This window comes from Tachyglossus aculeatus, chromosome 26 (genome assembly GCF_015852505.1).
Source record: "Tachyglossus aculeatus isolate mTacAcu1 chromosome 26, mTacAcu1.pri, whole genome shotgun sequence".
NCBI classification, from domain to species: Eukaryota; Metazoa; Chordata; class Mammalia; order Monotremata; family Tachyglossidae; genus Tachyglossus; species Tachyglossus aculeatus.
In genome coordinates this window covers 18,033,413-18,059,297 of record NC_052091.1, presented here as the reverse complement: position 1 = coordinate 18,059,297, position 25,885 = coordinate 18,033,413, and the positions used below count along the sequence as shown (strand labels likewise).

Sequence of the window (25,885 nt, the reverse complement as noted above, 5' to 3'; positions counted from 1 at the left end):
ACCTGTTCCCCTTCTTATTTAAGACTGTGAGCCCCATGCGGGACAGGGACCGAGTCCAACCTAATTAATTTATATCGACCCAAGTGCTCAGAACAGTGTTTGACAAAGAATAAGCACTGAAACAAGACTGAAAAAAATTAGCTGAAATTCTCAATCTGTGAAGCCTCATATATTTAGATCCTGCTAATTTCATAAATCTTACAGAGCGAAGCAGCATGACCCAGTGAGTAGAGCACGGGCGTGGGAGCCAAAAGGACGTGGGTTCTAATCATCATCATCACCATCAATCGTATTTATTGAACGCTTACTGTGTGCAGAGCACTGTACTAAGCGCTTGGGAAGGACAAGTTGGCAACATATAGAGACGGTCCCTACCCAACAGTGGGCTCACAGTCTAAAAGGGGGAGACGGAGATCCCGGCTCCATCACCTGTTCATTCATTCAACTGTATTTATTAAGCGCTTAGTGTGTGCAGTGCACTGTACTAAGCGCTTGGGAGAGTACAGAGAAGAGAAGCAGCCCGGCTCAGTGGAAAGACCCCAGGCTTTGGAATCAGCGGCCATGGGTTCAAATCCCGCTCCGCCAACTGTCAGCTGTGTGACTTTGGGCAAGTCACTTCACTTCTCTGTAACTTCAACCGTATTTACTAAGTGCTTAATGTGTGCAGAGCACTGTACTAAGCGCTTGGGAGAGTACAGAGAAGAGAAGCAGCGTGGCTCAGTGGAAAGAGCCCAGGCTTTGGAGTCAGAGGCCATGGGTTCGAATCCCGGCTCCACCACAAGTCTGCTGTGTGGCCTTGGGCAAGTCACTTAACTTCTCTGAGCCTCAGTTACCTCATCTGTAAAAATGGGGATTAAGACTGTGAGCCCTACGTGGGACAACTTGATCACATTGCATCCCCCCAGCGCTTAGAACAGTGCTTTGCACGTAGTAAGCGCTTAACAAATGCCATGGTTATTATTCTCTCTGCCTCAGTTACCTCATCTGTAAAATGGGGATTAAGATTGTGAGGCTCATATGGGCCAACCTGATTACCTTGTATTCTCCCCAGCGCTTAGAACAGTGCTCTGCACATAGTAAGCGCTTAACAAATACCAAAATTATCATTATTATTATAATGCAACAATAAAGAGTGACAATCCCTGGCCACGGCAAGCCCAGTCTAGAGTCGGGGAGACAGACCTCAATATAAATGAATAAAATTATGGATATATACCTAAGTGCTGGGGGGCGGGGGAAGAGAAAAGGCAGCAAGGCAGGGCGACAGAGAAGCTCAGTTGCGGGCAACGTTTTTACATCCTTTTTACAGCGCTCATTTCCACGGGATCTTGGACAAAGACTCCCTCTGTCATACCTTTCGGGGTGGCTTCCCTTGGAATAGCCGTAACCGTATTTATTAATCAGGCAGTCAATCGACAGTATTTATTGAGCACTGACTAAGCACAGAGCACTGTACTAAGTGTTTGGGCGGGCACGATACAACAGACTAAGCGTTTGGAAAGTACAGTTCAGCAGCAAAGAGAGACAATCCCTGCCCACAGCGGGCTCACAGTCTAGAAGGGAGGGAGACAGACATCAAAACAAGTAAACAGGCATCAATAGCATCAATATAAGTAAATAGAATTTTACATATATATATATATATATATATATATATATATATATATATGAAACAGAACAAGTAAAACAGGCACTAATATAAATAAACAGAATTATAGACCTAAGCCGACAAGTTTCCTTAAGCACTTACTGTATGCAGAGCACTGTCCTACGTCCTAGGACAGGCTTTTCAAGGGGGAAATTAGAAAAGCAGTGTGGTACAGCGGGTAGAACCCAGGCCCGGGAGTCAGAAGGATCTGGGTTCTAATCCCGACCCCGCCACTAGTCTGCTGTGGGGCTTTGGGCAAGTCACCTCACTTCTCTGCGCCTCGGGCCCCTCATCTGGAAAATGGGGATTAAGACTGTGTGCCCCATGTGGGACTGGGACTGTGTCCAACCTGCTTAATTTGTTTCCATACTAGCGCTTATTAATCAGTCAATCAGTCAATCGTATTTATTGAGCGCTTACTGTGTGCAGAGCACTGTACTAAGCGCTTGGGAAGTCCAAGTTGGCAACATATAGAGACGGTCCCTACCCAACAGCGGGCTCACAGTCTAGAACAAAGCCAAACATATAAACAAAATAAAATAAACAGAATAGATATGTACAAGTAAAATACAATAAATAGAGTAATAAATATGTACAATCATATATACAGGTGCTGTGGGGAAGGGAAGGAGGCAAGACGAGGGGGATGGAGAGGTGGACAAGGGGGAGAGGAAGGAGGGGGCTCAGTCTGGGAAGGCCTGAGTGCCTGGCACACAGTAAGCGCTTCACAGTTACCGTAAAAAACGAACAAAAAAACAAATGAAAAGAAGAATTTGCCCCACACCCTACCCTGCTGGGGTTTCACCATCTTGTGTTTCAGAAATGTAGTATATGTTTCCTCACTTCCAGGTGTGTTTCATCACACACATTTTTTCTCGTCCAGACTAAGCCCCGCTTTTCCTCATCTCCCACTCCCTTCTCTGTCGCCCTGCCTTGCTGCCTTTTCTCTTCCCCAGCCCCCCAGCCCTTAGGTATATATCCACAATTTTATTTATTTGTACTGATATCTGTCTCCCCGGCTCTAGACTGAGCTCGTTGTGGCCAGGGATTGTCACTCTTTATTGTTGTACCGCACTTTCCCAAGCGCTTAGTACGGTGCTCTGCACGCAGGAAGCGCTTAAAAAATGCGACAATGAACAAGCGATGGAGCCGGGATAAGAACCCAGGTCCTTTTGACTCCCGGGCCTGTTTCATCACTCACTCTTGCTGAAACCTCTTTGTTTTATCCCAGAAGGAAGGAGAGGATGATGTTCTTGTGAGTCAGTCACTGCTACTAGCCCCATCCCATTTACTTAAAAGCCCCGGCAAGTTCAAAGATGCCCATGCCCATGTCAAAAGGCTGCGTGAATGTTAATATAGGTAAATTGGGCTGAAGAGACTGACGCACCTCCAATAATCTCTTCCTCATCATGAACATGTAGAAACAATCACGAGCTGTGTCTCTGCTTTTACTGCGGGCGGTGGGCAGTACGTGAATGCCGTGACTACTTCCCCTCTAGGCCGTAAGCTCATTGCAAGCAGGGACTGTCTCTGTTTACTGTTGTACTGCATCCATTCATCCGTATTTATTGAGTGCCTACTACACGCAAAGCACTGTGCTGAGCTTTTGGGAGAGTACAATACCACAGACGCACATTTCCTGCCCCCAACGAGCTCTTCCAAATGTTTAACACGGCGCTCTTCACGGTAAATCCTCAATCAATAAAAAATAAAAATAAATAAATAAATAAATAAATGGATAGATAAACAAATAAAAATAAATGAATAAATGAATAAATAGATAACTCTTCCAAATGCTTAACACGGTGCTCTTCACGGTAAATCCTCAATCAATAAAAAATAAAAATAAATAAATAAATAAATAAATAAATAAATGGATGGATGAACAAATAAAAATAAATGAATAAATAGATAACTCTTCCAAATGCTTAACATGGTGCTCTTCACGGTAAATCCTCAATAAATAAAAAATAAAAATAAATAAATAAATAAATAAATGGATAGATAAACAAATAAAAATAAATGAATAAATAGATAACTCTTCCAAATGCTTAACACGGTGCTCTTCACAGTAAATCCTCAATAAATAAAAAATAAAAATAAATAAATAAATGGATAAATGGATGAACAAATGAAAATAAATGAATAAATGAATAAATAAATAAATAGATAAACAAATAAATAAATAGATGAATGAATGAATGAATGAATAAATAAATAAATAAGGCCAAGCGAGCCATCTAATTTCTCAAAGATGTTGCTGTCTCAATCAATCATATTTATCAAGCGCTTACCGTGCGCCGAGCGCTCTCCTAATGGTCCAGGATAATATTTGCTTGTCTGTGGTTTTACTTCACTGCCTCAAACTATTTCTCAGTCACTCGTATTGAGTGATTACTGTGTGCGGAGCTCTGTACTAAGCGCTTAGGAGAGCACACCACAACTAGCCTGTAAGCTCCCTCTGGACTGTAACTCACTGTGGGCAGGGAATGTGTCTGTTATATTGTTATTTTGTCCTCTCCCAAGCACTTGGTACGGTGCTCTGCACACAGGAAGCACTGAATAAATGATTGAACGGGATCTTCAACAGACACATCCCCTGCCCGGGGTGGGTGGCTTCTGATTCAAATAAATTAATCCCTAAATTTTCAAAAACAGGTTGACATACTGACTGGGTTATTGTCGCATAAGGCCTTGTCTCAGTGACGACGTCCCAATAATTTCCCATAAACTGGTGGCTTAGTTGTAGTCTCCTCGCCTACAGTGCCGACCTGATTGACGAGGCAAAAATTCGGTCCAGCTGGTCAGCTCAAACTAGAGGCCAACTGCAACAGCATCTCCTCAGCTCCTCTGGGATAATAATAATATTAATGATATTAATAATAATGGTATTTGTTAAGTGCCTACTACGTGCCAAGCACTGTTCGAAGCGCTGGGGTAGATATAAGGTAAACAGGTGAGATATAAACAGACACAAAGAGATATAAGACAGATATAAGATATAACAGGTAAACAGGTATAAGGTGAGCTCACATGGGGCTCCCAGCCTTAATCCCCATTTTACAGATGAGGTAACTGAGGCACAGAGAAGTTAAGTGGCTTGACCAAAGTCACCCAGCTGACGAGTGGCGGAGCCGGGATTAAAATCCGACTCCCAAACTCGTGCTCTTTCCACTAAACCATGCTGCTTCTCAACCGGAATGACCACGTCACCCTTTGGTAAAAAAAGAAAAAGGGGGGGTCACGGAGGGACCTCACCTTTCAGCAGAGCGGTGAGTATTGCCACGTCGATATCTTGATGTTCGTCGGAGCCGACATGGAAAACGGTAATCTGGTTAGAGAGCAGAGCACATATTTTAATCCACTCCGTGCCCCTAAGCCAAATGAAAACTGCAAATCTTGGCCCAAACGCAACCAGGTCGATGATAATGTCTTTTGAAGCCTTCGAAAGCTAGAGGGTGGACAGATGTTTGGAACGGCAAAGGACGGTTGGGAACATGGGATAAATATTTATTTTATTTGTGCATATTTATTCTATTTATTTTGTTAATATGTTTTGTTTTGTTCTCTGTCACCCCCTTCTAGACTGTGAGCCCACTGTTGGGTAGGGACCGTCTCTATAGGTTGCCAGCTTGGACTTCCCAAGCGCTTAGTACAGTGCTCTGTACCGGTGATCTGCACATAGTAAGTGCTTAATAAATGCCATTTAAAAATAAATAAATAAATAAATACGATTGAATGAATGAATGGGAGTTTTGGCAGGAAATGACAAACACTTTCGTCAGATCTGGGAGTTCAGGTGCACCCTGTTTGGATTTGCTGTCAAACCCTTATGGCGAATGCATTTCAAATGATATATATGGTTTACTAAGCGCTGGGATAAATGCAGGCAAATCAGGCCCCACATGGGACTCGTGGTCTAAGTAGGTGGGAGAACAGGGATTGAATCCTAATTTTGCAGATGAGGAAACTGACATTAAGTGACTTGCCCAGGGTGTCACACAGCAGGTGAATAAGTGGCGGAGTCAGGATTAATAGGTAGGCAAGGTCTTCTCACACCCAAGCCTGGGCTCTTTCCTGCTACAGCACACTGTTTCCCCAGATTTCCAATTTTGATTTAGCCACCGTCCCATTTTAACCTCTCTTGACAAGCGGCATCACTAGTGGAAAAACCTGAGCCTGCGAGTCAGCGGATCTGGGTTCTAATCCAGGCTCTGCCATTTGCCTACTGTGTGACCGTGGACAACCAGCGAGACTTCTCTGGGCCTCAGTCTCCTCATCGGCAAAATGGGGATTAACTACTTCGCCCTCCTATCTAGACTGTGAGCCTCAATGTGGGCCAGGGATCACAAATGTCTCCATGTTTTGTTTTGTCGTCTATCTCCCCCTTCAAGACCGTGACTCCATTGTCGGGTAGGGACCATCTCTATAGGTTGCCGACTTGTCCTTCCCAAGCGCTTAGTACAGTGCTCTGCACACAGTAAGCGCTCAATAAATACGACTGAATGAATGAATGATTCCAACCTGATCGTCTTCAATCTACCCCACTGCTCGAGAAGTACCATTTTAAAAAAGACAAAGCAAAACAAAAAAACACATGAAGGAAGTTTTACTTGAAAAAACTTCCACCACTGAAATCTACTAACCAGTTCTTTCTTTTTCATGCATTCCATCAGCGTCTGAAACAGATGGGCGGCTTCGCTCTGACCAAAATTGAAGGTCTTTTTGATTGTTGAAATGATTTCAGGTTCTGTTCCATCAGGGAGGTTTCTAAGATTAAAAAAAATACAAGATTTGGGAAAGAACAGTTACTGTAATTCAATAGAGCGTTGCAGTCACCACTGGCATTTTTGTTCTTTAGCTTAAAACTGAATATTCCTGCCAGGGTTTTAAAGCCAAAGTGCATCTGGAGAATGTGGAAGATGTTTTCTGAGGACCAGCAAGGGAGAATTCTTTGGACAAAACACTCTCTTCACAGCAATTTTCAACTGTGCCTGAAGATTGAGTGTTTCTCCTTTGCCTTAGCGATTCGCGGCTTTTGAGAAGCCCGGGAAAGTTCTGTGGGAATCAGCATCCCAGAGATAAAGAAGATACCCGCCCAGTGCCTGGTGGATCAAAACTTGTTGCCTGAAAGAAATTCACCAACATTAACATTTTGATCATTAAAATGTGATTTTTTTTAAAAAAAAGATTCCGCTTACCCTCCTTCCTCCGTTTGTTTATGAATATATGCCAATATGTCGGCTGCTCGGCCCGTCCCTTCACATACTACCACTGGAACTGGGGGGCTTTCTTGAAGGTATTCCAGAACAGTGAGGATCACATTGGGACCACCTTCAAATATGAGGGCTACGACAGGGACACCTTGGCCAATTCCTAAAGAAGGGGGGGAAAACGGACATCATCACAGTTCGCCGCAGATCGTGATCACTCTCCCAATCAAATAGCCGTTAGCGTTTATTACGTGCCAGGCGCTGAACTAAGCACTGGGGCAGGTAGATACACGCAAATCGTGTTGGATACAGTTCCTGTCCCACACGGGGCTCAGGGTCTTCATCCCCATTTTCCAGAAGCTGGAACTGAGGCCCAGAGAAGTGAAGTGACTAGCCCGAGGTCATGCAGAAGACACATGGAAGAGCCAGGATTAGAACCCCCTTCTGTCTCCCGGGCCTGTCTCCATCCAATGGGCAACGCTGCTTTTCATTGCTTTTTATTGGAGAGAGCGGCATTTTCCAAAGGTTTAAGCTGGCGAATCCATCCATCCACTATTTATTTATTTATTTATTTTATTTGTACATCTCTATTCTATTTATTTTATTTTGTTAGTATGTTTGGTTTCGTTCTCCGTCTCCTCCTTTTAGACTGTGAGCCCACTGTTGGGTAGGGACTGTCTCTATATGTTGCCAATCTGTACTTCCCAAGCGCTTAGTACAGTGCTCTGCACATAGTAAGCGCTCAACAAATACGATTGATGATGATGATGATCATCAAGCAATGGTATTTATTGAATATTTACTAGATACAGAGCACTGTCTGAAGAACTCGGGAGGGAACAGTGAAATTGGGTTGGTAAACCCAAGGACCTTACAATCTAGTGTGGGATTTGGAGAAGTAGCGGGGTCTAATGGATGGGGCCCGGGGCCTGGGCTCTAAACCCAGCTCTGCCACTCGTCTGCTATGTAGGTCACTTCAATTTTCTGGGCCGCATCTGTAAAATGGGCGTGGAGACTGTGAGCCCCATGTGGGACGGGGACGGTGTCCAACTTGGTTAGCCTGTATCAACGCCAGTGCTCAGTACAGTGTTTGGCACGTGGCAGGTGCTTAAAACAAAAAAACTGGGGGCGGTAAGAAGGCTAACTACAATTTAGAAATTGGCAAACCCTAGGTTTAGGTCAGGAAGAAGTACCCCGTTACACCTGGATCTAGTTTTTACATAACAGTCATTTGCTGAATAACCAAAGTCCATGCCCGAGTGAACTACGCAACTGGAACCTGCCACAGAAGAGAGACTTATTTTCAAAGGAATGAAGAGGGGCGGTTAGTAATCCAACAAACCTCAGCAACAAGTCCTTGGGATCCAAGAGTGGAAAGCTGAAGCCCGGATGCTTTCCGTTTCTGGGAGCAACCTAAGACCCCTCTTCTCCTGCATTAAATTATTAGTTACCCATGCAGTTGGGTCAAATAATCATATTTACAGAGCACTGTGTGCAGGGCGCTGGATTAAGTGCTTGGGAGAGAACGACAGAAGGCTATAACACACACAGTCCCTGCCCACAACGAGCTTCCAGTCTAGAGAGGGGGTCCCCAGGATCGTCCACCCTTGGTTTATAGTAATCAGCAACCAGGCGGACATCCACAGATCGATCACCGCCTCCCAGCAGCAGGCTACACGGGTACGGGTTTCTGGGAAAGACAAACTAAGCAATGTGATCTCCGGAGGAGAGTCAAAGAGTAAGTAAGAGTACTAAAAAATTGAGAAATTAAAGCCACGGGTGATGAACTGGTTTTAATTCTCCCTTTCTTAGTGCTTTCCCAAATCCTATTATTATTGGTATTAGGGTATTAAGTGTTTACTATGTGTCAAGCGTTGGGATAGATACAAGTTAATAAGGTCGGACAGCCCCTGTCCCTCATGGTGCTCACGTTTAAGGAGGAGGGGAGAACAGGCACTGAACCCTTATTTTACTTTTGAACAAACTGAGGTACAACATTAACTGACTTGCTCAGGGTCGCCCGATCCCTCTACGTCAGCAGCAGAGAACCAAAGCCACGGTGGCAAACTCACGGGCCCTCACATACTTGCATGAATTCGCTGCTGATTGATAGTTTTTTCCAGTTCTCTTCGCAGGCTCACTTCGGCCCCGTACTTGCCAACGGTGCCGTCATCCACCAGTATGAAATGGGAGTGGAGATTATTGAGGACATTCAATTTGCTCAGAGGGTTCAACAGAGTCTGGTACGGAGCAACCACCTAAACAAGACACCCAAAATGAAACAGAGGCTGGTCCGCAAAGAAATTCCACATTTCGCTCCCTTCGATCCCACAGAGTGACTGGTTTGGATAGCTCTAATTGAAACTGAAGGCAGATGTCCCTGTTTTTTAAAAAATGGTATTTATAAAGTGCTTATTACGTGGCAGGCACTGTATCAGAGCCCTGAGGTAGGGACAAGGTTTCAAGTTGGACGTGGTCTCCGTCCCGCACGGGGCTCATAGTCCCCAAACCCGTTTTCCAGATGAGGGAACTGAGGCTCAGAGAAGCGAAGTGACTTGTCCAAGGTCACCCAGCAGATACGTGGGGGGGGCCGGGATAAGAACCCAGGTCCTTCTGACCCCCCCAAGGCCTGCGCTCTACCCACTGGGCCACGATCCTTCTCCTTAAGGCCTTAGGCAAATCATACAACTTGTCAGGACCTAAACTCTAAAATAAGAATAAGAGCTGCCCGGCACAATCTCACCGGGATGTTGAGGACAAAATGAGGTCACAGAAAAGCGTTGTGAAAAAATATTACAAACAATCTCGTGTAATTCATTAGAAATGCTGAGCTGTTTCTCTAACCTCCTTAATTGGATTTCCGATCCCACACCTTCCTGGACAGGACTTTTAAATGAATCACAAGGAGCCCTTACCCTACGTAAACACTGGATTTTCCCTTCTAACTACCGCACTGGTACCCGAGATAGGTTCTCGCTGAACCTTTGGTGGTACGAGTTCTTGAAGCTCCCAAAGGCGACAGTGAAATACAAAAACCTCCCAACGGTCGCCGACCGAGTACTCATCCTTACGTCTCTTCCGAGAAGATCATTTCGGTTTTCAATAACTCCCCAGGGAGCTATTCCAATAGTGCAAATCTTCCGAGATGATCGGGAAGTGTGTTCTTTGAGGGCGTCACCAACGTGTTTTGCCACACCTGTTGACATATCAAAATGCTTCAGGGCTCAGTTCAATCAGACGCATCTATTGAGCGCTTACTGTGTGCAGAGCACCGTACTCGGAGCTTGGGAGAGTACAGTATAACGATATATGGTTATCATCATCAATCGTATTTATTGAGCGCTATGTGCAGAGCACTGTACTAAGCGCTTGCACTGTACTAAGCGCTTATATAACCTCCTGAGAGACAGAGGGATGGCTAAAATGGTTACCTGTCACACATCTCTTCTACCTCACCACCGGTCCCAGCCCGAGTCCTGCCTCTGGCTGGGAACTCCCCTTCACCTTCACATCCAACAAACCATCGCTCTTCCCACCTTAAAGCCTTATTAAAAGCACAATTCCTGCCCACAACGAGCGTACAGTCTAGGTGGGGAAACCGACATTAATAGAACTCACTTACGGTATGGTATATTGCGGGGCTGGGGTGGGGGGGTGAATAAAGGGAGCAAATCAGGGTGACAAAGAAGGGAGTGAAAGAAGAGAAAATGAGGACTTGGTCAGGGAAGAGATGGGCCTTCAGTAAGGCTTTGAAGGGGGAGAGAGCAATTGTCCGTCATTCATTCATTCATTCAGTCGTACTTATTGAGCGCTTACTGTGTGCAGAGCACTGTACTAAGTGCTTGGGAAGTCCAAGTCAGCAACCTACAGAGACGGTCCCTACCCAACAAAGGAGTCACAGTGTTGAAGGGGGAGACAGACGACAAAACAAAACATGGAGACAGGTGTCAGGTTCGTCAGAACAAATAGAATTAAGGCTATATGCACATCATTAGCAAAATAATTAGTAAATATGTACAAGTAAAACAGAGCAACAAATCTGTACGAACATAAATACGTCGAATATGAAGAGGGAGGGCGTTCCAGGCCAGAGGAAGGACTTGGGAGAGAGGGCGGCAATGAGAGAGACGGGATCTACATACGCTGAGTAGGCTGGCGTCGGAGGAGCAAAGTGTGCGGGCTGGGTTGTAGTCAGCGCTTAGAACAGTGCTCTGCACATAGTAAGCGCTTAACAAATGCCATTATTATTATTATTAAGAGAGCAGCGAGGTAGGGCTTCAGGGGGCAAGGTGATCGTGTGCTCCAAAGCCTGTGGTGAGGAGTTTCCGTCTGACGTGGAAACCGTCTGATGGGCAACCATTCGAGGAGTGGCGAAACGTGAGCTGAACGTTTTTGTAGAAAAATGACCCGGCCAGCGGGGTAAAATGTGAACTCGAGTGGGGGGGAGGACAACGAAGAGGTTGATGCAGTAATCAAGGCGGGAAAGGATAAGTGCTTGGATTAACACGGTGGTAGTGGGGATGGAGAGGAAAGGGCATAGAGTTTTGCAATGTTGTGAAGGTTCATTCATTCGTTGTCGTATTTATTGAGCGCTTACTGTGTGCAGAGCACTGGACTAAGCGCTTGGGAAGTACAAGTTGGCAACATACGGAGACGGTCCCTACCCAACAACGGGCTCACAGTTTAGAAGGGGGAGACAGACAACAAACTGACAGGATTTAGTGACGGGTTGAATGAGATGAGTGGAGGACGGCGCCTAGGTTACGGGCTGGAGAGACGAGAAGGACGGTGAATAAATACGACAATGAACGAATGGTGCTATCTACAATTAGCCCTCACTTGCTGCGCGGACGTTTTCTATTACTCGTTTCAAGAGGACCGAAAGGCAAGAGGCAGCCTCCGGAAACACACAGAGACTTCCGCTTCTTACGATGAACGAGTCCACAAAGACAATCCGAACTCTATCGCTTCCAAAGGAAAGGGAGGAAACACGTACCTACCCCAGGGAGGATTGTCTGTGCTTGTGTGCAAAGCACTGTACTAAGCTCTGGGAAGCAGGGTGGCCTACTGGACGGAACACGGGCCTGGGATTCAGAAGGCATGGTACTAAGCGCCGGAGCAGAGACAAGCTAATCACGTTGGACACAGTCCCTTCATGGGGTTCACAGTTCATTCACTCCGCTGTATTTATTGAATGCTTACCGTGTGCAGAGCATTGTACTAAGCACGTATAATTCTAATACTATTGTAATAATGAGGGGTTTTTTTGATGGCATTTATTGAGTGCTTACTATGTGCAAAGCACTGTTCTAAGCATGGGGGAGGTTACAAGGTGATCTGGTTGTCCCACAGGAAGCTCACAGCCTTAATCCCCATTTTCCAGATGAGGTAACAGACACAGAGAAGTGAAGGCCCAAAGTCACCCAGCTGACAAGTGGCAGAGCCGGGATTTGAACCCATGACCTCTGACTCCAAAGCCCGGGCTCTTTCCACTGAGCCACGCTGCTTCTCTAGTTGTAATCCTCATTTGACAGACGAGGGAACGGAGGCCCAGAGAAGTGAAGTGACTTGCCCACGGTCACACAGTCGGGGATGGCCCCTTGGAGGAGATGTGACCTCAAGTCCAGAGCACTGCCCGGCCCCTAGAAGACTATACAGTTCATCCGGGATATTCACTCATTCATTCAATCGTATTTACTGAGCCCTAACTGTGTGCAGAGCACTGTACTAAGCGCTTGGGAAATACAAGTTGGCAGCGTAGAATATGCAAAAATTGTCCGGTCCTGGGGTCTACACCTAACAACTTTATAAAGGACGTAATAATAATGGCATTTATTAAGCGCTTACTATGTGCAAAGCACCGTCCTAAGTGCTGGGGAGGTTACAAGGTGATCAGGTTGTCCCATGGGGGGTTCCCAGTCTTAATCCCCATTTTACAGATGAGGAAGCTGAGGCGCAGAGAAGTGAAGTAATACTAATAATAATAATAATAATAATAATAATGGCATTTATTAAGCGCTTACTATGTGCAAAGCACCGTTCTAAGCGCTGGGGAGGTTACAAGGTGATCAGGTTGTCCCATGGGCGGCTCCCAGTCTTAATCCCCATTTTACAGATGAGGGAGCTGAGGCCCAGAGAAGTGAAGTGACTTGCCCAAAGTCACACAGCTGACAAGTGGCGGAGCCGGGATTTGAACCCACGACCTCTGACTCCAAAGCCCGGGCTCTTTCCACTGAGCCACGCTGCTTCTCACTGGAGAGGGGGCAGAGGAGAGGTATACAAATAGCTGCGGGGGCTGGGAAATCAGTTTTAGGAGAAAAGGTGAGGGGAATGGATTTTTGGAGAAGAAAAGGCCAATCTTTTGCATCACGTTTGGGAGGGGCTTTTTTCTGATGGGATGGTGAGCAGGAGGGCGGAACGCTATCTGATTTTCTCCATATCTAGAGAAGCCCGAACGAGACGTGCTTTACGGTTCTTCGGTTCTACGATTCTGCAAAGCGCACTCCAGTGCTTCGGGCCACCTCCTTGAAGCAGCGTGGCTCAGTGGAAAGAGCCCGGGCTTTGGAGTCAGAGGTCATGGGTTCAAATCCCGGCTCCGCCAATCGCCGGCTGTGTGACCTTGGACAAGTCACTTCACTTATGTTGCCAACTTGTACTTCCCAAGCGCTCGGTACAGTGTTTGGCACACAGTAAGCACTCAAATACGACTGATTGATTTTCTGTGTCTCAGTTACCTCATTTGTAAAATGGGGATTCATTCATTCATTCGTTCGTATTTGTTGAGCGCTTACTGTGTGCAAAGCACTGTACTAAGCGCTTGGGAAGTCCAAGTTGGCAACACGTAAAGATGGTCCCTACCCAACAACGGGCTCACAGTCTAGAAGGGGGAGACAGACAACAAAACACGTGGACGGGTGTCAAGTCGTCAGAACAGACAGAATTAAAGCTAAATTCATTAATTCATTCATTCAATCGCATTTATTGAGCGCTCACTGTGTGCACAGCACTGTGCTAAGCGCTTGGGAAGTACACGGGTGGAGGTCTTGGCCCCGCCCGGACGGATTGACAGTGAGCCCCCCATGGGACAACCTGATCACCTTGTATCCCCCCCAGCACTTAGAACAGTGCTTTGCACATAGTAAGCACTTAATAAATGCTATTATTATTATTATTATTATTATTAATACCACCTCCTTGGCAAGGTTCTGTCAGGCCCTGCCGGATGCAGAGTTGCAACCGCACCACTGAGCAGAAAGGGGGTTTTTGGGGGCTGTTATGGCATTTGTTAAGAATTTATTATGTGCTAGGCCCTAAGGTAGAAAAGAGCTAATCAGGCTGGACAAAGTCCATGTCCCACATGGGGCTCACATTCATTCATTAAATCGTATTTATTGAGCGCTTACTGTGTGCAGAGCACTGTACTAAGCGCTTGGGAAGGACAAATTGGCAACATACAGAGACGGTCCCTACCCAACAGTGGGCTCACCGTCTAGAGAAGCAGCGTGGCTCAGTGGAAAGAGCCCGGGCTTTGGAGTCAGAGGTCACGAGTTCACATCCCGGCTCTGCCAACTGTCAGCTGTGTGACTTCGGGCAAGTCACTTAACTTCTCTGGGCCTCAGTTACCTCATCTGCAAAATGGGGATTAAAGCTGTGAGCCCGCCCTGGGACAACCTGATCCCCTTGTAACCTCCTCAGCGCTTAGAACAGTGCTTTGCACATAGTAAGCGCTTAACAAATGCCATCATTATTATTATTATTATTAGAAGGGGGAGACAGACAACAAAACATATTAACAAAATGAAATAAATAGAATATGTACAAATAAAAGAAATAAAGTAATAAAAACGTACAAACATATATACAGGTGCTGAGGGGAGGAGAAGGAGGTAAGGCGAGGGGGGATGGAGAGAGGGGGAGGAGGGGGAGAGGAAGGAGGGGGAACCGACTTAACTTCTCAAGCGCTTAGTACAGTGCTCTGGCCCACTTTACAGATGAGGGAACTGAGGCCCAGAGAAGTCCAAGGTCACCCAGCAGACACGTGGCAGAGCCGGGACTAGAACCCAAGACCTTCTGACTCCCGGCCCCACGCTCTACCCAGTCGACAAGGCTGCCTCTCAAGGGTTGAGGGAAAACTTTAGGCCCCGGACGACTGCAGACCGTTAAAATAAATCCGTCTCTCACCTCCGCCCTGCCCCGAAAATCCACGCAATTGAAGGTTAGGATGGGTCCTTCTCAGGAATGAAAGATCTTCCATATTTATTACTCTATTTATTTATTTGTACATATCTATTCTATTTGTTTTGTTAATATGTTTGGTTTTGTTCTCTGTCTCCCCCTTCTAGCCTGTGAGCCCACTGTTGGGTAGGGACCGTCTCTACGTGTTGCCAACTTGTACTTCCCAAGCACTTACTACAGTGCTCTGCACACAGTAAGCGCTCAATAAATACGACAATGAATGAATGAATCTTCCAAGTGCTCGGTCTACCAGGCGATAAAAGATTGGTACTTTAACTGGGTTTTCAAAACTTTATGGTCTCTAAAGTGTCAGCTCATTCTGGCAGAGGTGCTGTCTGCTAAATTCTGTTGGACTGGACTCTCCAAAGCGCTCAGCCCTTAGAACAGTGCTTTGCACATAGTAAGCGCTTAATAAATGCCATTATTATTATTATTAGAACAGTGCTCCTCACATAGTAATCCCTCATTAAATACCCCTGATCTACTGACTGATTAAACAACAAATTCCACTAAAAGAAGTGGAAATAGGGCGGTGGTGTGAACCTGGTGTACCCGTAAACAGGAGCGTGCAAGGTGCAAAATGCTTTCGCCAGGGGAGAAATAATTTTTCCTTTCAAATGAATATAAAGCGCAGGAAGAAGAAAATTTAAAAGTTTGCAAAAAAACGCAATAGCGATACCATAAACAGCCTGTTTTTCTTCGTTGGCTCCTAGGGCGGCAATTCATTTTAGGTTATACTGTTGTGCAGACACAACAGACAGTTTCCACCCTTTTGCACAACAACTGATGATCCGTGCTAGGGTTTGACTAGACTCTGTAATTTGCAAGGGTATAAAAGCTTTACCTGCTGCTTTAAGTCAAATTTTTGGAAAAGGCCCTGTCACTTAACGATATCGAAGGAGAGCACAATACGACAGTTAGATGCATTCCTTGCCTACAGTGAGCTTCTAGTCCGTTCGTACACCTTCACGCCGGTGCTCCGACTGGTCTAGTTACATTTTGGGAGCCGCACAATCCCGGTTTTCCTTCTGTGTCCAAAATGGCCTTGCAAACTAAAGAAATTGAGGCTACCTTCTGGAAGGGTTCGCACGCCCTCGAAGGGAGCGTGTCTAGACTTGTCCTTTCAGGACGCAACATGGTTCACTTGCGGATTCCGATTTTGCTGCCGTGAATTTCAACCCAAGGAGGTTGTTGAAACTGAGACTGTGCGTGTCTGCTGGATCGCTGTGCTGTCCTCTCCCAGGCGCCTGGTACAGTGCTCTGCACAGAGTAAGCGCTCAATAAATGCGATGGACTGAGTGATTGACGGGGATTTTACGCCACGTTACCTGTGTTCACTCCTCCGGTCACAATCCAGGCACCTGTGGTGACTGCAGCTTTGATGAGCCCCTTGCCAAGTAGCTGCTTAATGCGCGGGTGAAGTTCAAATTTCTGCATTCCCCCGTGGACGGAGATGACGAGCTTGGGCAATTCCATCTGCCATTCCTTCAGCATAAGTTGCAAGATGGCTTCTGGTCTGGTGTCATACGATAGCCTCACGTACTGCAGAACAAAGAAGGTGGGGCGGGGGGGATATTACATCGTCATACCACAGCAATCGTGATTGGAAAAACAGTTGGACAGAGGGGCCAAAAAACGACTTTGAAAACTACCTAACTGGAAGCAATAATGACTTGAGTCACCTCGTTCATTAGGGAAATTTAGCTTTCTTATGAAGCCAATATTAGTTTAAAAAAACTAACTTTTTTAAAAAAATGGCACTTCATTCATTTGTTCAATAATAATAATAATAATAATGGCATTTATTAAGCACTTACTATGTGCAAAGCACTGTTTTAAGTGCTGGGGAGGATACAAGGTGATCAGGTTGTCCCACGGGGGGCTCACAGTCTTAATCCCCATTTTACAGGTGAGGTGGCTGAGGCTCAGAGAAGTTAAGTGCCTTGCCCAAGTTCACACAGCAGACATGTGGCGGAGTCGCGATTCGAACCCATGACCTCTGACTCCAAAGCCCGTGCTCGTTCCACTGAGCCACGCTGCTTATTATCAATAATAATCGTGGTATCTGCTAAGTGCTTACTATGTGCCAGGCACTGTACCAGTGCTGGGGTAGATACAAGCAAATCGGGTTGGACACAATCCCCATTTTACAGAAGAGGTAACTGAGGCCCAGAGAAGGGAAGGGATTTGCCCAAGGTCACACAGACAAGTGCGGAGGCAAGAACAAAACCCATCCACTACACCATACATGTGTACATTTCCTTTGCAACAACACAATGAGGTGTGGGTAGAAAAAGCGCTGCTGAGAGTCATCAGAGACCAACTCGGAATTGGGCCGAGGACTCGCGGATCCCCTGCTTCTCCATTTGTGCCACCGCCCCAAGGGGAGGACGGGAGAGGGATCCCGACGGAATACCTTGGCTCTGTAGGAATGCGAACCGCCTTGGAAATTGATGACCCCGTAAGCGTCGGTTGAGCTCTGTTCTGTGTGCTTTTCCACGGACCACTCCTCGACTTCCTGATTTAAGTGTTCACCCAGTTTCACCTCCGAGTATTTCGTGGCCACACTCGCGGTGAAGCAGGCGTGCTGTCTGACCAGGCGACCGCAAAAGCACCTGAAGGAGACGGTCACCGTCAGCGGGCCGTGCTTTTGTGAGATTTTTATAGGCGACTACAGTACGAAGCAGCCCGTTAGATGATCTCTCTTCTCCCCTTCTTCCCCTCACCAGCCTTCCACCTCTGTCTCTCCTTCCCTCTCCCCGGACCCGAGAAGGGTGGGAGTGAACGGGCTGTCTGCCGTCCAGGATGTCTGCTGTCCTCTTTGTTCGTGGGCACCCGTCTATCTGTCTGAAGTGGGGGACCGTGGGGGCCAATAATAGCGGCTATTTATTAAGCACGCCGTGCCATGCACTGTACTAAGCGCAGGGATCAGGATCAGGTGGTTAGACACGGTCCACACGGGGCCTGGTATAAAGAGGAGGGACAATGGTTATTGGACGGGCCAAGCGCCTGCCTGATATGTCTACGTGTCTGTGTCGGTGTGCTGATCTCCGTGCCCGGGTCCACATGGCGACGGGTCAGTAGCCGACTGGTTCGAAAGACAGCGGGGTCCGGGGAACTCCGAGCTTATTTTTGGCTTCATGCCCGGTTTGGATGAATGCCCCCGTGGGTCGGAAACACACAGATCACTGCTTTTTGTTTTAAAGCACTGACTTTAGTAGCCTGTTCCGATGCCCGGTTTTCAATATGCGCATGACTACAGTGCTCTGCACACAGTAAGCGCTCAATAAATACGATAGATGACTAGGACCAAAGCCCTCGGGAAGCTTGCCAGCGGAATCCTGGCTTTGCTCAGTTTAGGGGTTCAGAGTGCCTGCCCCTCCAAGTTCCCTCGCCCTGAACCTGTTCGAAGGACAATCGCTGGCTAATGAGATTAGCCCTATCCCCGAAACCCTCACTACGACTCCCAGAAAAACCCGCCCCCCACCCACAGTTCTGACAACGGCCAATTCCTGCCGGTGGAAACTTCTCTTCGCCTCGACTGACAAGGGCGCTCTTTACAGCAGAAACTCCAATTAGTAGCGCTCTGGGCTTCGCAGAGAGTCAAATGAATTAGTGCACGATAAAAGTTACACCATCACAGCTATTGGGACCATTTGACGCAAATGCTAAGTGAGAAAGAAAACCCCGCTCCATTTAACGGGAGTCATGTTGGGTTTTTAAGTGAGATTTTTTTTTTTGATTGTGATGATGCACTCTCCTCCTACAGTTCTTTATCCCGAAGGGTCACGGTAGGTCATTAAGAAAACAGGCCGGTTTACCGGACAAGCTGCTGGCAAATCTGACATCCTGGAAGGCATCTGTGAAAACAAACAGAAAAAAACGCCCTCAAATTTACCATGCCGCAGAAAGCCCTCCGGCTTCCCAGAGAAGGTCTTCGAGCCTCGTTTTCATTGGGATATTTTGATCTGTCATCGTATTTAACAGAGGACAAGGGACCAGAGTAACATGGGGCAAAGGTGACGGCAATGAGTACATGCTGATCTGCACGTGTTTACATTACCTTTGCCCGATGCAATTCTCTAGCCCTGAACTTCCACACCAGGCAGTATATTTTATAGAGAGCTTTGAAGACACTGATGACCAAACCCTCTGTGTGCGATAAATCGTGCAAAAGACAGTTCCTTCTCTGAATCAGTCAATCCGGGGTATTTACTGAACGCTGACTGTGCGCGGAGCCTGGTCCTTGGGTGGGTACGATATGACAGAGTTGGTAGACGGGACTCTTGCCCAGAGGGAGCTTACTGTCCACGGGGGGAGGTGGACATTAAAATAAATTCCAGGTTAAGGAAACAGTAGCGTATAAGCCCCCCCGTCTAGACTTCCCCCCTTCAAAACCCTACTGAAGGCTCACCTCCTCCGGGAGGCCTTCCCAGACTAATCCCCCCTTTTCCTCAGCTCCTCCAACCCCACATCCTTGCTCCGACTCACTCTCTGCTCTACCCCCTTCCCCGCCCCACAGCACTTGTGCATATATGTTCATATCTGCAGTTCTATTTACTTATATTAATGCCTGGTTTACTTGATAATAATAAAAATAATGGCATTTGTTATGCGCTTACTATGTGCAAAGCACTGTTCTAAGCACCAGGGGGATACAAGGTGAGCAGGCTGCCCCACGTGGGGCTCACAGTCTTAATCCTCCTTTCACAGATGAGGTAACTGAGGCTCAGAGAAGTTAAGAAGTTAAGTGACTCGCCCAAGGTCACCCAGCAGACATGTGGCGGAGCCGGGATTCGAACCCATGACCTCGGCCTCCAAAGCCCGTGCTCTTTCCACTGAGCCACGCTGCTTCTCTTGTTCTGATGTGTGTGTATATCTATATAAATACATATATAAATTATATATATAATTCTTTTTATTTTTATTGATTTCTGTCTCCCCGCTTCTAGACTGTGAGCCCATTGTGGGCAGGGATTGTCTCTGTTGCGGAACTGTAGTGCCCAAGTGCTTAATACCATGCTCTGCACAGAGTAAGCACTCAACAAATACGATTGAATGAATGGACTGTAAGCTGACTGTAGGCCGGGGATATGTCTACCAACTCTGTTTATATTGTCCTCCCCCAAGTGCTTAGTGCACCCAGTAAGAGCTCAATAAATACCACTGATGGACTGGAAAAGGAAAAGGGGTTGGGAGGGAAGGGGGGCATATGAAATATGAAAGACCTTGGACTCACCTACGAGGCTCTCGCTTTATAGAGGGGAAGGATGGGCAACATGATGAGGGGGCTTTATATAATGGTGTTTCTTAAGAGCTTACTAAGTGCAAAGCACTGTTCTAAGCACTTTAATGACTGGTCTGTTAAAATATCCTGCTTTCTGATTTTGCGTGTGTGTTTTTTCGTATTGTTTTGTTTTGTTTTCTAGACTGCGAGCCCACTTTCTAGACTGTGAGCCCACTGTTGGGTAGGGACTGTCTCTATATGTTGCCCACTTGGACTTCCCAAGCGCTTAGTACAGTGCTCTGCACACAGTAAGCGCTCAATAAATACGATTGATTGATTGATTGATTGATTAAAAACAAGCTGTTTGAACCCAAAATTCCGGGGCCCGGCCTGAGCTGCCATTTGTGGAGCTGGAAGCCGGTCCTCGGCCTTCCTGGCCTGGGGGGTAGGGGCCAAAGTCAGGCTGTGCGAAGGCCCATCCAGAGCCACGAAGATGGCTTAACGCTCTCCTTCCGAGCGGTTTTCCATTCACTCAGGAAGGGAATTTTGGGCTGGAAGGACTGTGGTGGATCTGGCCAAAGGGGATGTGGTCCATGGTCTTAGCGTCTAACTTGCCTGTCGTCCTCTGTAGCTTGCTTTCACGGCACACGTCAGTGAAAACAGGGAAGTTTAAAATGTTGCTAAAAAGAGTACTTTGTAGTCTTGCACCCCTTTCATTCATTCATTCATATTTATCGAGCGCTTACTGTGTGCGAAGCACTGTACTAAGCGCTTGGGAAGTCCAAGTTGGCAACATATAGAGACGGTCCCTACCCAACAGTGGGCTCACAGTCTAGAAGGGGGAGACAGGGAACAAAACAAAACAGATTAACAAAATAAAATAAATAGAATAAATATGTACAAATAAAATAGAGTAATAAATACGTACAAACATATATACAGGTGCTGTGGGGAGGGGACCCCTTCCTCAACCCCAGAGCACTTACGCCCATATCCAAAATTCATTTATTTCTATGAATGTCTGTCCCCCCCTCGGGACTGTAAGCTCGGCAGGGAACGTGTCCACTAATTCCATTGCACTGTACTCTCCCAAGCGCTAAGCACAGTGCTGTGCACAGAGAGTAAGCGCTCAATAAATACCATCGATCGACTGATTCAGGGAACCACTCCGACTATGCAAGAGTGTGTACCCTACCCTCCCACAATAATAGAAAATAATTCACAATACTTAAAAATCAGTCAATCCTACTTACTGAGTGATTACTGCGAGCAGGGCACTGTACTAAGCACCTGGGAGAGTACAATATAAGAGTACAACAGACGAGCCTGCCTTCCCCACAATGCGCTTACAGTCTAGAATATCCAGTATCCTAACGTATATTAGACTACGGGCCTTCATAAATGCTAAGAGTTAGAGGGTCTTAGATATTCGCAGAGGAAAGCCATTAGCCTGCTTACCTGTGAGGGTCCTTTGAGCTTGGAATAATATATACACATTCCCTCTTGGTGAAAGTATTTTCTATCCAGGATTTCTGGGACTAAGGGGGGGAAAAAAAAGAAAAGAGCATTTCAATATATGTAGGAATCAGAATATAAGAGCATCTGATAAATTATTCAAAAAGGCAAATGAAATTACTTCTGGTTTTTTTACATGATGAGCGTTCCAGAACAAAATCTCTAGGGGAAAAAAATAAAGCCAGCCGCCTTGGATAAAACGGACATTGGAATATTATATGTGGGGCTTTCTTCCCTGATTCCTGTTATTCTTCCCACTATTTAAGCAGCGCGGGAAGCAGCGTGGCTCAGTGGAAAGAGCCCGGGCTTTGGAGTCAGAGGTCGTGGGTTCGAATCCCGGCTCCGCCAATTGTCAGCTGTGTGACTTTGGGCAAGTCATTTCACTTCTCTGGGCCTCAGTTCCCTCAACTGTAAAATGGGGATGAAGACTGTGAGCCCCTCATGGGACAACCAGATTACCTTGTATCTACCCCAGCGCTTAGAACAGTGCTTTGCACATAGTAAGCGCTTAACAAATACCATCATTATTATTATTATTATTATTTACTAAATTCCATAGGCTCACAGCACTAGGGTACATGTTAGGAAAACAGACCAGGTACCCACCCTCAAGGGACTTACGATTTGAAAAGGAGATTCAACCCGATTAGCTTGTATCTACCCTGGTACTTAGTACAGTGCCTGGCACATAGTAAGCACTTAATAAAAAAAATACAGGGCAGCAGGGCAGCCAAGAGGCAAGCTTCACACGCACAAAACGTGGCAATAACTGTCAGTGACACATTGGTCTTGGTAGGCACACCCACATCCTGCGATCCAATCTCCCCATCAGCGACGTCATCTTTGACCCCCAAAGGACGGGTATAAACAAATCTAGATATAGACTGATAATGGAACCGGTATGCCAGGAAAATGTTTCTTTCTGCGGCAGTGGGGAAAGGCTGAACGCCAGGAGACTAATACTAAGGCTCTAAGCAGTCCACACGAGACGTGACAAGAGCCACACGAGACGGGACGAGAACCTGAACGAGAGATTTAGGGGGAGGAAAACGGAGAAAAAGGTGTTCTATCAATCTGTCGATCAAATTTACTGAGCACTTACTGAACGCAGAGCACCGTACTAAGCGCCTGGGCGAGTATAAGATAAAAGAGTTGGTTGACGCATTCCCTGCCCCCAACAAGTTTACAGTCTAGAGGGTGAGGCGGACTTCAATATGAATCGATAAATGACAGATATGGACGTAAGTGGTGCGGGGCTGGGAGAGGGGATGAGTAAAGGGAGCAAGTCTGGGCGATGCAGAAGGAAGCGGAAGAAAAATCAATCAATCGTATTTATTGAGCGCTTACTGTGTGCACAGCACTGTACGAAGCGCTTGGGAAGTACAAGTTGGCAACACATAGAGACGGTCCCTACCAGACAGTGGGCTCACAGTCTAGAAGGGGGAAACAGACAACAAAACATATTCACAAGATAAAATAAATAGAATAAATATGTACAAGTAAAACAGAGTAATTAAATACGTGCAAACATATATACATCATCATCATCAATCGTATTTATTGAGCGCTTACTGTGTGCAGAGCACTGTACTAAGCGCTTGGGAAGTACAAGGTGGCAACATATAGAGACAGTCCCTACCCAACAGTGGGCTCACAGTCTAAAAGGGGGAGACAGAGAACAAAACCAAACATACTAACTAAAATAAATAGAATAGATATGCACAAGTAAAATAAATAAATAAACAGAGTAATAAATATGTACAAACATATATACATATATACAGGTGCTGTGGGGAAGGGAAGGAGGTAAGATGCGGGGGTGGAGAGGGGGATATACATATATACAGGTGCTGTGGGGAAGGGAAGGAGGTAAGGCAGGGAGGATGGAGAGGGGGAGGAGAGGGAAAAGAAAAGGAAAAGAGGGCTTAGGAAAGGCCTCCTGGAGAAAATGTGCCTTCAATAAGACTTTAAAAGGGGGGAGTAATTGTCTGTCGGATATGAGGACCAGAGGTGGGCGGTGAGTTAGATGGGATCGAGGTACGGTGAGTAGGTTAGAATTAGAGAAGCAAACTGCGCGAACTGGGTTGTAGCAAGAGAACAGTGAAGTGAGGGAGGCAAGGGGATTGAGTGCTTTGAAGTCAATGGTGAGGAGTTTCTGTCTGATACAGAGGTGGGTGGCAACCACGCTGGAGATTCCTGAGGAGCGGGGGAACGTGAACTGCCTGTTTTTGCAGAAAAATGATCTGGGCGGCAGAAGGAAGTACGAACCGGGGTGGGGAGAGACAGGAGGCTGGGAGGTCAGCAAGGAGGCTGATACGATAATCAAGGCGGGATGGGATAAGGGACCGGATTAATGTGGTTGCAGTACTCTCCCAAGTGCTCAATAAATACCACAGATTGGCTGATTGGACCCAAAGCTGTCACTTATTTAAAATGTCCCTATTTGCAGGTTTCCTTTCTTCCTTTTCTGTTAGCTCCTAACGTTCCTCATCACTGGATCTGTTCCCTTTGGGCACTTGGTATTCACCCCACCCTCAGCCTCGCAGCATTTATGTACCCGACTATAATTTATGTATTGATGCTAGTGTCCGTCTCCCCTTAATAATAATAATAACGATAGCATTTATTAAACGCTTACTATGTGCAAAGCACTGTTCTAAGCGCTGGGGAGGTTACAAGGTGATCAGGTTGTCCCACGGGGGGCTCACCGTCTTCATCCCCATTTTACAGATGAGGGAACTGAAGCACAGAAAAGTGAAGTGACTTGCCCAAAGTCACACAGCTGACAAGTGGCGGGGCCGGGATATGAACCCGTGGCCTCTGACTCCAAAGTCCGGGCTCTTTCCACTGAGCCACGCTGCTTCACGTGCCCTTTTGGACTGGCAGCTTGTTGCGGGCAGGGAACGTGTCCACCAACCTCTTGTACTGAACACCCCCCCACCACCACCGCTTAGTACAGTGCTCTGCACACAGAAAGCTCTCAATAAAAACCACCGACCGAAGGGTTGCTCAGTTGAGTGACTTCTCTTCTGTTGCCATCAACGCTCCTCCTATTCCACTTCAATCAATGGCACTTAAGGACCTGTGTTCAGAGCACTTGGGGGCATATAATTCATTCATTCATTCATTAAATCGCATTTATCAAAAGTTCAAAATGTCAGGACTTAAGCATTTTAACCATTTTCACCACCCCAAATGGTGCTTGCTGAGCGCCCACAGGGTGTAAACCGCCATTCACAAGAAAGTGGTAATTTGGCTGCAGATTAACGGTGACAATTCTAAGGACTGTGTTCTTCCTCAACTGGTCTGCATTTATGTATATGTTTGTACATATTTATTACTCTATTTATTTATTTTACTTGTACATATTTATTCTATTTATTTTAGTTTGTTACTACGTTTCATTTTGTTGTCTGTCTCCCCCTTCTAGACTGTGAGCCCACTGTTGGGTAGGGACCGTCTCTATATGTTGCCGACCTGTCCTTCCCAAGCGCTTAGTACAGTGCTCTGCACACAGTAAGCACTCAATAAATACGACAATGAATGAATGAATCTCCTATATATAGAAAAGTAGATTTTCCTTTTAAATGCTGCTTAGAAGCAGGAATTACTCAAAGACAGAGCCACGGGATAAAAGTAGTATTCGGCTAGCAGGGACTGTCTGGGCTTTTCCAAATACTCGAGTAAACAATTTAAATAGCTGGCTTCATTTACTCTAAAGGGTTATTTAAAATTACCAAAAGTTCAAAATGTCAGGATTTAAGCATTTTAACCATTTCCATCACCCCAAACGGGGCTTGCTGAGCGCCCACAGGGTGTAAACCGCCATCCACAAGAAAGCGGTAATTTGGCTGCAGATTAACGGTGACAATTCTAAGGACTGTGTTCTTCCTCACCTGGTCTGCATTTATGTATATGTTTGTACATATTTATTACTCTCTTTATTTTACTTGTACATATTCTATTTATTTTAGTTAGTTACTATGTTTTGTTTTGTTGTCTGTCTCCCCCTTCTAGACTGTGAGCCCGCTATTGGGTAGGGACCGT

The 25,885-nt window shown here is 46.2% G+C and overlaps 1 protein-coding gene across 2 annotated transcripts in view; it reads right to left on the bottom strand.

Annotated features, from left to right (window-relative positions):
• Positions 1–25,885, bottom strand: part of TRPM7 (transient receptor potential cation channel subfamily M member 7) — a 127,460-nt gene that overhangs the window by 58,796 nt on the left and 42,779 nt on the right. For both annotated transcript variants that reach the window (XM_038767586.1, XM_038767587.1), the window contains exons 2-10: positions 21,782–21,861; positions 18,918–18,956; positions 17,513–17,711; positions 16,425–16,638; positions 9,933–10,057; positions 8,948–9,119; positions 6,850–7,024; positions 6,295–6,418; positions 4,907–4,979 (exon numbers count right to left, since the gene is read on the bottom strand). In XM_038767586.1, coding sequence (XP_038623514.1) covers positions 4,907–4,979; positions 6,295–6,418; positions 6,850–7,024; positions 8,948–9,119; positions 9,933–10,057; positions 16,425–16,638; positions 17,513–17,711; positions 18,918–18,956; positions 21,782–21,861 — 1,201 coding nt within the window. The remainder of the gene's footprint in view (positions 1–4,906; positions 4,980–6,294; positions 6,419–6,849; positions 7,025–8,947; positions 9,120–9,932; positions 10,058–16,424; positions 16,639–17,512; positions 17,712–18,917; positions 18,957–21,781; positions 21,862–25,885) is intronic.